The sequence below is a fragment of the Podarcis cretensis genome (assembly GCF_951804945.1).
Source record: "Podarcis cretensis genome assembly, chromosome: 6".
NCBI lineage: Eukaryota > Metazoa > Chordata > Lepidosauria > Squamata > Lacertidae > Podarcis > Podarcis cretensis.
This window is the reverse complement of record NC_137175.1, coordinates 27,484,324-27,499,507: the sequence shown is the minus strand read 5'-3', so window position 1 is coordinate 27,499,507 and position 15,184 is coordinate 27,484,324. Positions and strand designations below refer to the sequence as shown.

At 42.0% G+C, this 15,184-nt stretch overlaps 1 protein-coding gene across 17 annotated transcripts in view; it reads right to left on the bottom strand.

The window, feature by feature from the left end:
• Positions 1-15,184, bottom strand: part of PTPRT (protein tyrosine phosphatase receptor type T) — a 619,839-nt gene that overhangs the window by 61,423 nt on the left and 543,232 nt on the right. For 10 of the 17 annotated variants that reach the window (XM_079978848.1, XM_079978862.1, XM_079978858.1 and 7 more), the window contains 2 exons: positions 6,801-6,949; positions 175-252 (listed from right to left, as the gene is read on the bottom strand). In XM_079978848.1, coding sequence (XP_079834974.1) covers positions 175-252; positions 6,801-6,949 — 227 coding nt within the window. The remainder of the gene's footprint in view (positions 1-174; positions 253-6,800; positions 6,950-15,184) is intronic. The other 7 variants (XM_079978850.1, XM_079978852.1, XM_079978851.1 and 4 more) reach the window with 1 other exon arrangement.

Genomic DNA, 15,184 nt, shown 5'->3' with positions numbered 1-15,184 from the left:
ATCAATGGAACCCAACAGAAGGTCAACAGGAGAAAAATAATGTGGAAAATAAAATAAAAACACAAAGTTAGCTGTTTCCAACATCCCAAAGACTCGGTTCTTTACTGCCATATTTATGTATCTACAGGGAAAGGCACAAAAGCACACAATCAAGAATAAAGTCTACATAAGTACCTGAGTAGTAGGAATTCAACAAAGATTTGCTCTGAAGGGTTTTGCTTTGGACAGAAAATGAACAAGGAGAGGATGGTGCTAGGTAGGAAAGACATAAGGAAGAAGCTTTAGAAATGTATAGAGAAAGATAACAGAACAGAGAGAAAAGCTCCTTAGAGAACAGAGTAGCATTTAATTCACTGGATGTGACATAATTAAACTGCCTAGAAGCAAACATAGTCCTCTAATACCACCAATAGACGGTATTTAAAATAAAAATAAAAAATACACGAATAAAATGGGTGCCAAAAACCCTAGAACTGCTCATATACAGCAGAGAAAAGCAACATAACACATACAGGGCACTCCTGCTAAGCTACATATGTTCCTCCTTCCCAAACACTACACATACATTTGGAGAAGACTGCAAAATAAGAATATGGAAGCATAAATCCATAGTTGAGGTTTGGAACCCACAAGAACAACACAAGTTATCTGAATTGCATTGGACTAAAACATGTTAATGGAGGTGGACTTCCAGCCATGTCTATCAGTATTATCAATGTGCAGTATCACAACTTTCGCAAAATAAAAATTAGGGAGTTCTCTTTTAAACAGGTTCATGGGTGTGGGTTGATGGGGTGAAGAATTTTAAATATGTACACAAAAAGCACAAATTGGAAGGAAATTAGCAGGTGCAACAGAAGCCTGACCCTCAAACAGATGGTTCTTGACAGCACAAGTTGGCTTGAAATTATATGAGAATTTGAAGTTAACTTTTCTGGATACTGAGACTGGAGTGGGCAGTAGGGATGGACATGGGATGAATAAGCAAACACCTGCAATTTCTGCTCCCTTTTCTGTTGTTATTGGAATTGTTGTTTGAATCTGATATCCCTAGTGGTCAGTGCTCTCTATAGCTGCAACAGTCTCCTCTTCACTTTTCATCAAGCTAGTTTCTTTCCCTTCTTATGAGTCAGTTTTAGTAGCATATTCGAAGGCACTACCAAGCCAACTTTGTCTCATCCTACATGCACCTTGGCTGATACCTGACGTCAACTGATTCCATTTCCCAGGAACTACATGTACACACATTAGAGTCGTACCTCAGAAGTCAAACAGAATCTGTTCCAGAAGTCCATTCGATTTCTGAAACGTTCGACTTCCAAAGCGCGGCTTCTAATTGGCTGTAGGAAGCTCCTGCAGCCAATCGGAAGCCGCAGAAGCCCCATCAGACATTTGACTTCCAAAGAACGTTTATTTCTCCAAACCCTTAAGGATCAACTGATGTAATGTGCTTTATGTGGGACTGCCCTTGAAGAGAATTCACAGACTTCGGCTAGTGCAAAATGCTGATATGAGTGTTGTTATAAATGTGGTGTGGTGAGATCAAATTCAGCTTTGTACATGTTAGCTTTGTACATGAAGAGAGGTACCCCCACAATTGGAAGCAGGGGGCGGGGATTCAAACAAGAAACCCACCCTGTCTCTAGATTTAAGATGTCTTCCTTCAATCTTCAAGCTTTTTAATCGAGTCAAAATCATAGTATTTGCAACACTTTATGCAACACTTTTACATTTCAATATGTCTTGGAAGCTGGCTTTACATGGGCCAGCCAATATTTAAGGATTTATGGTACTCTGGTCTCAGAAAATGTGGTTTGCAGTCCTTTCACATTTGTTTCCAGTGTTACAATTATATATTTGTCTTCACCTTCACTGTGACAGGAAATGAGTTAATGCAAAAAACCCACAGTACATTAAAAAGAGAGATGTCAATAGATAAAATAGAAATAATTGTTCCATAATACCATATAAAAGTAGATAAAATCCAATATACATCAAAGCAATTTCAGAAGCAATTTCTAGATCTCCAGAGTAAACATTATTTACAAATGAATAAAAGCTCATCAGAATTACTCCATGGGGTGAACAGTGCTATTCTAACAGACTCCAGGTGGAGTTGTATCAAGCCTACAGATATTTCTATTACACTTTAAAAAAAGCAGGTCAAGCAATTTTCCAAAGTATTGTCCCATGGGAAACTGAACAAAGTGCTAGTGTGCCAGTAGAATCTACTGTTAACAAGGTTGTTTATAACAAGGGAACTGTACCGCGTAAGATTTCACTGATGGCATTTAATGCACCTAACTCACATGTTGTACAAATCTCTTATGGAGCCAAAGTCTTTCCTTAAGAAAAGGAAGTGTATACTACTAAGCATATAGGCACTCGATAGACTGGCTCTTTGGATATGTATCGATGAACACATGAGTCTTTAAAAACTATCGCCTAAAGTAGAGATGGCTAACCTGCAGCCTTTCAGATGCTGTTGGCCTTCAGATTCCATAAATGCTGACCATTGGCCATGCTGGTTGGGGCTGATGGGAGATGGAGTCCAACAACATTCCTAAATAATTACACTAAGAATGCAAATTAGTTTTTAAAAATACCGAGACTGGGATTATTTTGACCTGCTAGTGCTCTTACTGCACAAGTTCTATAAAAAATGTAAAGGGACCCCTGACTGTTAGGTCCATTCACGGACGACTCTGGGGTTGCGGTGCTCATCTTGCTTTACTGGCCAAGGGAGCCGGTGTACAGCTTCCGGGTCATGTGGCCAGCATGACTAAACTGCTTCTGGCGAACCAGAGCAGTCCATGGAAATGCCGTTTACCATCCCGCCGGGATGTGCTTTCAAACTGCTAGGTTGGCAGGAGCAGGGACCGAGCAATGGGAGCTCACCCTGTCACAGGGATTCGAACCACCGACCTTCTGATCAGCAAGCCCCAGGCTTTGTGGTTTATACCACAGGGCCACCCACACCCCCCGAACAAGTTCTATAGGAAGCCCTAAAATTCACTAGTGAACCCAGTTCTACAGCACCACAGGCAGCATCACGCTGAATTATCCAGTGAATGCAAGTGACTCTTGTGACTTCAACTGGCAATGAAAAATAAACTAGTAAATCTTAGAACAAAGGCTAGATTTCCTATTGCTATTGCAGACACCAGGACAGTTTGAAGGCCTTGCTGTTCCCAGCCCAGAGGACTCAGAAGTCTTGTTGGCTTTGTGTAAAAACTCTCTTAACCTTTGCATCCCAAATCTAAACAATTTGTTGTTTGAGTAGTCACACAATCTTGTGCCTTGCATCACCTCTCCAGCCTTCCAGAGCCTGACTCTCTTGGCCGATGCCTCCTGCCTCTGCCCATTCTGCACTTTTTTATCTTCCCTGTAACCTAATCATTGGCCTGATGTGGTCTATAGTGCCTGCACCTGGCTCTTCAAACTTGTCATTGTTTTAACCTGTGCCCACCCTGGAGCACACCATTTGCCTCTGATTCCAAGTGGCCCTGGCAGTTATGCAGGCAATAGGAGATTCAGAAGGAAGACAAGCCAGAATAAGGTACCAAGAGATGCTTTGAATCTCCATGGAGAAGTATATTCCTTGTTCTGCTAAGTCAAATCCAGAAGTTGGATTTTCTTTGGAAGTCCTGAGCCAGGGCTAAAACTCTGCTAGTAACTGAGCTGACAATGAGCAGCTAGAATCAAGTAAACTATCTCTCTCTCTCTCTCTCTCTCTCTCTCTCTCACACACACACACACACACATCCAGATGGAAACCTCTTTTTCTAAAATCATCATGATTAATTATTCTTAATTGTTCAATTATTATTAAACAAAACAAAAGTGCCTCAATAAATACAGTTTCAGATTGCTAAGGCAAAGGGAAGTACTCAACTTCCTCGTCTCATTAGTGCAAGGGTTTCTGCTTGCACAATAGTACTTTCCTCCTCTTCTTGCCCTCCCCCCTCCCCAAATCTCCTAGGGAGGGTTGGGGTAAAACGCAGAACAGATTTAGGTGATATGCAAGGGGAGAAGGGAGAAAAAGTCCAGTGGCACAAGCAGAAATTCTGTCACTGACAGGATGCTTACTTTACCACTACATTGGATATAACCCAAAGTGATAGCACACTGTGTCATACAGACCTTAAAACGCTGAATTCTAATATATAAGAATGGGTTTGCCAGTGCTTCCAAAGCAACACAGCAGTGGCTTGTGAGGGTTTGTGTGCATATGGAAGCAGTAGTGTGTTCCCAGCAGTGATCGTGTTGTGCTTATTTAGACAGGGATCAGGTAGGGTGAAGCAGCAAGGTTGATGGACTTCCAGGCTGGTGGCAGCAGCCCCACCAGTATGCCCACATCTGCAGAGCCACCACCTCCAACTCTGAAGCTCCCCAAGGTTTGCTGCTCCTACATTGTCCCATCCCCACCCAAGTTCAGCCCCACCACAACTGGGAGGATGAAACCCCTTCATGAACCACCACTGTGTTGTTTTGCCCCCAAACTAACAAGGGTTTACTATTCTATACAAATAGAACAATCACATCCTTTCTCTTGTTCTATACACAGTACAGTGAATGTAATCAACTAATTTTTGTGGAGGAAATATGCTGAAAGGCTTGCAGCTTTTGCTGAGGCTTTCAGGATCTGGAGGAAAGCTTTAGCTACTGCAGGAGTTATGTATTCAACCTGAATTTCACAACTGGTGAACTTCAGTGTCAGCTCTAATAATACTCATAAGGAACTTTTTTCTGCACTCATCATCTTTGCCCTTATTGTTCCCATCTAAGTTCCCAGTAGGCAATGCTAACTTTATAACTGCACATGACAGCATGGCTTTGAATGCAACATCAGATGCCATGCTAGCATAACACCTTCCCGTGGACTTCCTTAGGCAATGTCCTCTGTTTCAGAAGTGAATATTTCACGCCCTTTAGTTTCAAAGCAAAACTGCTTGGCTTCCAAACTGAGATTCCTGAATAAGCAACCTGTGATAAAATCCTAAATTTTATCTTCCTTTTTCTTCTCTTACTTTCCAACAGCTGTCAACCTGGTTGTGTCCATGATGCAGACTACTCCTTTGGACCACTCCTGCCAGATCTGCTTTATGTATGACCTACTGCATGACAGTCCATCAGTGTGGTGTCAGCACAGCAGTGCCTCTGTGCTGGATGGATCATTAGTGTATCATTGTTCATTTGATACGGTGTCTCACTCATCATGCTCATGGGATGCCAGGCTTCAGGAGATGTGCTCTGTGTAATATACCTCACTGGATGCTACAGATACTTGTGGATAATTTTAGCTCCCTAGTCTGATCTTCCTTGCCACCTATATCCATTTCTTCCATAGGGTACTGAGTAAAATCACAGCAGCTTTGATACAAGGTTTCTTACATGGAAGATTCCACACTCCACATAATTATTTTATGTTTCCTGGTTTTTAAGAGATTACAGTTTGGAAGAAGAAGAAGAGTTTGGATTTGATATCCCCCTTTATCATTACCCAAAGGAGTCTCAAAGCGGCTAACAATCTCCATTCCCTTCCTCCCCCACAACAAACACTGTGTGAGGTGAGTGGGGCTGAGAGACTTCAAAGAAGTGTGACTAGCCCAAGGTCACCCAGCAGCTGCATGTGGAGGAGCGGAGACGCGAACCCGGTTTCCCAGATTACGAGTCTACTGCTCTTAACCACAACACCACACTGGCTCCCTCACAGTTACCAGAGTCCTATTCCTGACCACAAACGTGCACAAAGGATGAGGCCATTTCTGCTTCCGTGGCTCCTAGCCCTCCCTGGACATGCTAGGAATATAACCTGGGACCTTCTTCATGTAAAGCCAATACTCTGCTACTGAGCTACAGCCCTTCCATTAACAGCTACTGAGAATGGTTGCAGGTAGAAGTGGAATGTCTGTAGTTTCCAGGTGTCCTCTAACACTGACAGCATTTCTGGTTTCTAACTTTGCCTGTGAACCTGCACTCTCTAACTAAAACAGCTTAGCATAGTTTTAGATAGTATTGATTAATAACTGAGCCATGTGTTGTTTTGGAGAGGGGAAAAAATTAAGCACAGAGGATTGTAACAAAAATGCAGTGCTCTGTTTTCTGTGTGTTTCCTCAGCTGTCCCAGCAAGACATAACCTTTAATCTTAGAGGAAATTTAAATTCTATCAGCACCATCATCAGCTGCACTGTACTGATGTGGTATTCCCTTCCAGTGCCAGGGCAGGGGGCAGTCAAACCACAGGCATGGGATGTGGCAGGGCTCAGCAGCTGTGTAACAATGCTGGGTTGATCTGGACCTAGTAATGGAGGAATAGGTTGCTATGGACATGTAACACCTGACCTGGAGCTGTTGTTCCTGTTCTGATGAACTGTGGCAACTGTATGGTTGCTGTATGGCCACTAGGTCATGAAGAACCCCAGCTTCCAAATATGCCTGGGGTTGGCTTGTCTGTTTGGGGGTTGCACAGCCAGTTCAAGAACCATGTGCAGTTGTTCTACTCAAGTCAGAATTCAGTGAAACAGAAACTTGCCTAAATTGCTCAGGTGCTAAAATGAACTATTTTAATACTTTTATTCAAGTGACATTAGAAGAAGCAGAGACCTGTAGCAGAAAGAGAAACATCTCAGGAACGGAAATGGAGACATTTCACTCTCCCAGTTATTTTTATTACTGTTGTTTCCCTTACAATAAGTTTCAAATCCTTAAGATTTTTGCTCCCACGGGATCCAAGACTTTTAATTACCATAAAGCTTTCTGAATATGGAGGTACCAATTGCAAACAAGTAAAACTTACTGAATCCATTAACATCTTGGCAGCTTGAAGAAAAGGCTTCTTCATTATGAGCAGAACTGAGTTTCGTAGCAGTCTTGTCTGAAGAAGCAACAGGGCCCATTTCTCTCTGACTGCTGCTCTGCGTCTCCTTTTGCTTCTTGGCTAGTTTCCTTCAGGGTGTTTTGAAGAGGGAAGAAACCATTGTTAGGGTTTTTGTTTTTGTTTTTCCATTTCTTAACTGATCAAACTGAAAGAAAACAAGCTGACAAAATAATACCTTAAAAGAGAGAGAAAGAATGTATTTCTGGCTTTGAGCAACATGCAGGTCTATTTGCAAATGTGAGGAAGCATCACATTGCATCTCCATTGTAAGCATTAGCAATGGAAAGTGCATATGGAAACTAGCAATGGAGTGTCATGTAAACTGAGAGCAAACAAAAGTAGGGCCAAGGAAAAGAGAAAACAGCAGAATGGGATATTAATGGGAAAATACCAGGCAACTGCCTAAATCCAGCCTGGAATTTCCCAGTGATAGGTTTACACTAGATCAATACCTAAAAGCCCAGGGCCAAATCTACTTCCCTTGAGAAATGCCTTGTCTCTTCCCCATATACCAATCCAAAGTGGAAAGCTGGTTGTCACCATGGGGCAATGTGTGGGGATCTCAGGTTGGGGCTTTGTCCCTTTACTTTGTTTCCAAAGAAGCCTAACAGAAAAGAGCAGGTATCACACAAAAGGAAACACTCTTTAAGGTGTTGTTGACACAGTTGCTTAAACTGAGTTTTTGATTCCCCATAGGTAAAGGTAAAGGTAAAGGTACCCCTGCCCGTACGGGCCAGTCTTGACAGACTCTGGGGTTGTGCGCCCATCTCACTTAAGAGGCCAGGGGCCAGCGCTGTCCGGAGACACTTCCGGGTCACGTGGCCAGCGTGACATCGCTGCTCTGGCGAGCCAGAGCCGCACACGGAAACGCCGTTTACCTTCCCGCTGGTAAGCGGTCCCTATTTATCTACTTGCACCCGGAGGTGCTTTCGAACTGCTAGGTTTGATTCCCCATACCCGAGGGTAAATGTAATGAAAAGCTACCATTAAATAGTTGTATTTACATATTTTTAATAAAAATATATATGTTTTTCTCCCTGATTCCTACGACATCAAGAGCAACAGTGACACTTTATATATATCCTGGGCTGAAAAATATTCTTGTTTGGGGTATTATTCACTTGTGAAACCCTCAATGTCATGGGTAGGGAACCATTTTCATCTGACAGGCAGAATCAAAAGTGGCAAACCTCTGTGGGTCACATTTGACCTATACACCTGTTTTAGTTACCTGACATAATATGGCATACTTCGCAAGTGCTCCGAAAAAAGGGACATCCTGGTGTTTTTTGTGTGAGATCACGGCGGCCATTTTGGCTGCCACTCTCTCACTTTCATACCCTGCTCTCTCACCCTGAATAAAGCACTTGAGAGCATAACATAGGTCACGAGACTCACCCGGGAGCAGATCCTGGAAGACATACATCATGGTTTTGGCTCGGGGAAAAGTTCAACAGTATGATATGGCATCAGGTAGATTCAGACTCCCCAAAAGCAATAAGATTTGTATTTGGCTCCAAATCGAAACAGCACCAAATACAAGTCCGGGCTGCAAAGGAGCAGCTGGCAACACTTTCTAAAGTTCCCAATTGTCCCTTTGCAGTTGTGGTTTTAGGGGAGCTCCCGAGTAGAAATGATCCTGCCTGAGGCAGCAGGGCTTGCATTCCATGCCCAATTTAAACAGTCCAAAAATGCAAGCCAATGAAATCAGAAGGGCACTCTGAGGTTCTTGGTTGTTCCCATAACAGCCTTGAAGTCCAAATTAGATAGGCTCATGGGCCTAATTTGTCCTGTGGGCCAGAGTTTCCTCACCACTGCTCTGTTTCCAGAGGCAATATCCATCTGAATATTAGATGCTGTGAGTGAAGGCAGAAAGCAGCAGAAGAAGGTTGTTTCCTTCACACACTATTTGTGTGTGGACTTTTCCTGAAAGCATCTAGCTGGCCACTGTTGGAAACAGGATTATGGAGATGGACCCTTGGTCTAATACTGCAGGAGTCTTATGTTCTTAAAATGGACTACTGAGGGCCACCTAGTAATTTCCTGTTTGCCATTTCTAAACAGAAACATATACCACATTAGTTACAGAAGACACAATCCACATTTCATATACACATCAGATTTGGTTTAAAATAGTACTGATTAATTCCTACCTATCATTTTCAGGTGGTGAGTAGTTCTCCTGAATTTGTTCCCATGTGGTGAGAATGATCCAGTATTAGTATGTATGAGGGCAGGGAAAGATAGTGGGTTGCTGGGGCCTTGAGGAGAACCTACCACTGCCACCTCCTTTCCTTCTCCAAGGTACATTTCTAGGCTCTTAAGATAGGAATACGGAGCAGAGCTCATAGGATATTTGGTGCTCCTTGCAAGCACTACGAGCAACCATGAGTCATAAGACCCCCAAATCCTGTATTTATTGTACCTTGTGAACCCTCTACATGTCAAGGATCTTCAGAAAATTATTGATGCCTCTGTTGTCAATGACACACACTGGACTCAAGTCTAGATACAGGCTTGAGAGCACCTAAATGATCACAACAAAGGAGCATTAGCAGCAGAACAAACTAAGCTTTTCTCACCTTCCTCTTTCTGACACCTGACATGCTGCTGATACGCTGTCATAGAGGGGAGAGCAAGAAGCCCTCCTTCCCCTTCATAGCTGACAGAACATCACTTAAAAGGTAAAAGGAATGGTTATGTGGGGTCCACGAGGTCGAGTGTGTGATAGGGAGGGGCTGTAAGAGAGTAGGCTAATGTATTTCTGAAAATGTACTTGGTCAGAAAATAAGCAGAGTTATTTCTCTCTTTATTTTACTAGTGAATTTGATGTGAATTAGAAGTTCCCCTCTTTAGTAAACACTAGGTCCCAACTCTTTCCTTGTGGAAATTCACTGAGAAGAAACAGCTCACCTGAGAAATGTCATCTTATGTTGGCTATGCCACATTAAAACTGAATATGAGAAAAGAGGCCAAGTAATATTATATATAAAATGTTTGCATGAAATTTTCTTCGTCTTACACCAAGAAACATAAATAAAAGAAACATTTCAGCACACTGATCTCAAATGTTGAGATGTCATATTCATCTGTGGAGATATAACATCTCACCAGAATTACTAGTAGTGTACTACCCTACCTCTATCAACTATAAACCATTTTGGGATGTGACTGCAATTCTTTGAACAAGGCTCATCATTTCACTTAGACAGAGCAACGCTACCCACTGAGACAGAATTAGTGTAAGAGCAACTGTATGTGACTTCTTTCTCACACTTTCCTAAAATGGACTGCAGAAATATCCTAAAATAAGGCACTAGGCCTGTAAGAGAGAGAGAAGTCACATTAAATTAACCACCCTTCTACAGGAGATTTGCCTGCGTTGAGTGTAAAAATCAGAAATGATTAAGAGTGACAGCAAAACCTTTGAAATAATAAACAACCAGTCCACTGTCAGCTCTAAAATTGCTCTCCTCGCCCCCACCCCAAACCTACCCAACAATGGGAGATCCCATTGTTTGCCTCTGACTACCAGCTGTATGAAAATGGAGAAGAGTGATCAACTCAACTTCTGTTGACATTTAGCTGCTCAAGTCTTCATTCATATCTGAAGGTGGTGGGTAGGGTGGGGGGACACATTCAGAATGAATATTTGACATTCTATAAACCAGCAGCCCGGAAAGATACCACATAAATCTTCTGCACCAGCAAAGAAGTTTGCTCACATGGCCTCCATTGATAAGAAAATAAAACAAACAAATATAAGGGAAGAAAGGAAGATTACTGTAAGCAGGGACTTTAATCTTATTTTCTTTGTTATTGAAATCTGAATAATGTAATTAAATTATGTTAAGAGTTTGCAGTTTCCCACAAACTAAATTGACTTGCTCACAATCAGTGATGAGCCTAAAACATGCCTCCATCTTTAAGGAAAAATTAATTGGATCCTTGCATAGAAAATCTTTCTTTTCAATTATTTATCAACCATGCTTATTTAATACTGCAGTCTGCCAAGTAAGCCTTGCTGAAAAGCCATGGTTGCACATATACCTAGAAAGAATTCCCCAAGCTGATTGGGTACCCTACAGATTGGCTTTGGTTGCAACTTCCACCAGCCCTCAGCCAGTATGGGTAGCAGTTAGGGATGCTGTTGTTGTTGTAGTCCAACAACATATGGAGGGCACCAGGTTGGGGAAGGCTGCTTTAGGACCATAGGTTGCTCGTTATTTAGAAAAGTCACAACAGAACTGAAATTTTAATGACAATGAATCACATTTAAACATCAGAAGAAGGTGACTGCTGAAGCCTTGTCAACTAATGGGATGACTCCTACCCAGAGTGGCCTTTGCATTCATTTGCTGTGAGGCAACAAATAGGAATCACATGCTTTTCCAGAGCTTACTGCTGTTGTCTGTTTCCCTCAGTCTCTCTACTATGGCTGTTTGAACCATGCCAGGGATTGAAAATACTATTTGCAAACAGCATTTTGATTACAACGATGACATGGCCACACTTTTTTGGCCATTTGGTTCAGAAAGTTTGTGTTGCTGGGTACCTGCTTTGATCTGCTTGTTGTTTTGATTCTGGGCTGGCTATTTTAATTTGAAAACATGTGTCTGTTTTAAATGGTTTCTTCTGTTTTGTTATGCTGACCTATGCTGTGCTTGGCATACATATTTTGCAAGCAATTTCCCCTTATACATTTTCACAAATTACTTTCATCAATGTGCACATTTCTGTATACACTTTCCCCTAATATATGTATTTTTGTAATTTGTATCCATAGTTTTGTTGAAGAACTGCATTTGGAAAAGTGTGTGTGTGTGTGTGTGTGTGATTGTGTGTGTGTGTGTGTAAAAGCAGCTTCATTTGGGTTTGTCTATCAGTTAAGGGACTGCAAATTCCTGAGTAGCTAGGTTCACATTAAAATGGGAACCAAATTAATTTCTTCTACGTTCCTATATGTGGACTGCTTCCAGAGGGTCCTGAGAAGCAGCATAGAAATACTGAAAATATATAAAAATAAATAATAGGACCTAGAGTCTCACGTAAGACAAATCTATCGCAGAAACTTTTCAAAATATCACATGCTGCTAAAATATATATCCAAATGTGTTGCTTTTGGTTTAATGCAATAAAGTAACTAATCTTCTGTATTTTTTTTTTTTGGGGGGGGACCAAAATATTGAACTAATACAGTAAAATGTAAATCAATTTATTTCAAAATGTGAGAATGAGGGGGGAGGGGAAGGCACTAAAAAGGTTTGTCAGTGCAAGCCAATTCATGTTTACTCAGATGTAAGTCCCATTGGGTTTACTCCTTAGTAAGCAGGTCCAGAACTGCAGCCTCAGTCTGTTTTGCTGTTAATCCTTTTTGACAGGAAGTTGGATAGAGACATTAAAGCTTTGGAGCCTCAATTACATTTCATGTTTACCAAATATGGGCAGCCAGACCCAAGACTAGCTGTGTAAACTGCAGTCATAATTTTTGCAAGCTGCCTTGAGTCAAAATGCAGAGTATAAATAATAGAAAGAACATCAATACCTAAATATTTACAAGGGATGCTATGTTCAACCCCTAGTGAAATGAATTGAAATTAGCAGTTCCAGCAGCACAGGATATATAATCCCAGTCTTAGTGGATTGTTGTACAGAACGAAGGTCCAGTGCACATTTGAGGAGGAGCTAATGTGAGCTTCTTTATTTATTGCAATGGAAGGGACATCTAAAATATCAAGCTGCTCCTGAAATGGGAAAACTCGCAGTTGCTAAGGCTGTGTCTGTACATCAGTGGTCCTGCAGTATTTTGGTTTGGGGCAATTTTGGCAACCAATACCTTCGGAGTGCTGCTCTTACATCTGAGTTGGTTCTGAAACAAAGGGAGCTCCAGAGGAGAAGCTATCACTATATGGCACTTTGTTTCCAGTGAGGTACCTTTATAACCTTTAGTGAGTTTTAATGAACACCATCACAATCTTATTACAGGATTCTGAACATTTCAATTGTTTGCAATGAAGGAAAGAAACAACCAACTACTACATAACTTTTCAGTGGAATTAAGGTGCTCAAGATAGCTCATGATGGATAGAGAATGAGACTCTTAATCTCAGGGACATGGGTTCCAGCCCCACGTTGGGCTAAAAATTCCTGCACTGCAGGGGGTTGGACCAGATGACCCTTGTGGTCCCTTCCAACTCTACAATTCTATGCTTCTATGGCTCATAGATCGCCGAAGAATTGATGCTTTTGAATTGTGGTCTGGATGAGACTCTTGAGAGTCCCATGGACTGCAAGAAGGTCAAACCTATCCATTCTGAAGGAATTCAGCCCTGAGTGCTCACTGGAAGGACAGATCATGAAGCTGAGGCTCCAATACTTTGGCCACCTCATGAGAAGAAAAGACTCCCTGGAAAAGACCCTGATGTTGGGAAAGATGGAGGGCACGAGGAGAAGGGGACGACAGAGGACGAGATGGTTGGACAGTGTTTTCGAAGCTACCAATATGAGTCTGACCAAACTGCGGGAGGCAGTGGAAGACAGGAGTGCCTGGCGTGCTCTGGTCCAGGGGGTCATGAAGTGTCAGACATGACTAAATGACTAAACAACAACAACAACAAATGGCTCATTCTGTGATTCTACTTCAGCCAGCTCTGCCAGTGTGGCCATGCAGCACTGACCTCATAGTCTCCCTGCCCTGCCTGTGCCCCATCATGGTAAGTGGCCATGAGACTACTCTCAGGAGGAGGACATCTCCACCACTCTACTCCACCATTCTTGCACCCCCTTTCACCGAAAAGGCAACTACTTGATAGCAAAACCAGTTATCACCAACCACTTCCTACCAACATTTATGTTCTCAAGACACAAATCTCAGGGTGATGTATCAGCCTTCATAAAACAGCCCAATACAATGCATGTCCCCTCTGAGATAAGCCCAAATGAGTTCAAAGGAGCTCACTCCCAGAAGGGTGTGCACGGTACTAAAAGCTGAGGGAGATAATATATGACTGTTCGGATGGGGGAGTTAAACATTCAGCCCCCAAAGTCCACACACACTGGTGATGTCAGCCTATGCCATTCTTTTGCTTATCCCGGCATGACAGACAGGGGTGGCTGCAGTACCAGTGTGGCATAATTTGCCTGTCAGGTATCACATTTTCAGTGGATGGAAAAAGGAACCCATTTTCCTATTTTCTGTTGTTTCAAGCTAAGCACAAAAGAACTGAGCTGAGAGTCCAAGAAAACAATGTATAGAGATATACTTTATGAAAGAAGGATATTATATATATATCACAGAAGGGCCATATTATTGCAGTAAATGTTCAGGTGAAGTTTGTTTTTATATATCTTTTTACCATACATGACTTCAGTATTTTGGTCTGTGTGATCTGGAACAATGGCAGATTTCTGGATTTGCTAATGGAAACAGGTACATAAATTACTTGGCACCAGAAGTTTGTCAGATTTCTCAGTGGGAAATGCTAATCTAAAATGAATATGTCCTTAATAATGAGCACTCTGGGCCACTATTGAGGCTTTAAAAGGGGTTTGTAAACAAAGCTGAGAATTGCTTATTAAATTCAGCTTAAATTATCTCTGGCAATAGGTGGCTGGATGCTCTGATGCTTCAGCTTCTTCACAATGTTGATAATGACAAAGGGCTGGATCTGGCAGGCTTCATTTGCTTTTGCAGGAAATGAACAATGCTGTTTTGAGACTGAATAGTCCCCACAAAATGGAATATTTTGGCTTCAAATGCATGTGCACCAAAGCATTTCCAAAGCCACCAAAGTGATTCTCTTTCCTGTAGCAGACACAAGGGGTTTCTGAGACACACTAACCTGGACACTAACAGAGAGGTTTGCTGGAATTTGCTTGAGTTCTGTTCCGTTCGCTTAGCACTAAGAAAAGCAAAAGCATAGCTCAGTTTTCTGCCCTGCATAGATGAGGGCCAGCATGTTGAACATTAGGAGAGCTAAGTAGTGAAGAAACATTCTTTGAGCTGTACTCCAGTTCTCCCTGAAACTTTCATGGCTTTCCTAATCATTATAAGAGCTGTAGCTCAACATTTAGAATAGGGAATTTCAAATGAATGTTATACTGCATGGTAGGGAATTCTAGGAACAGAAGAATCTGCCTTTTCATAAGTCAGACTATTGGTCCATCTAGCAGTGGCTTTACAGGATTTCAGACAAGGATTTCTTGACCTTCTGTATACAAAGCCTGTGCTTACTACTTAAACTACAGCCCTTCCCAAAACAAGCTCTAATATGTAGACATAAAGAAGGCTGATCGCCGAAGAA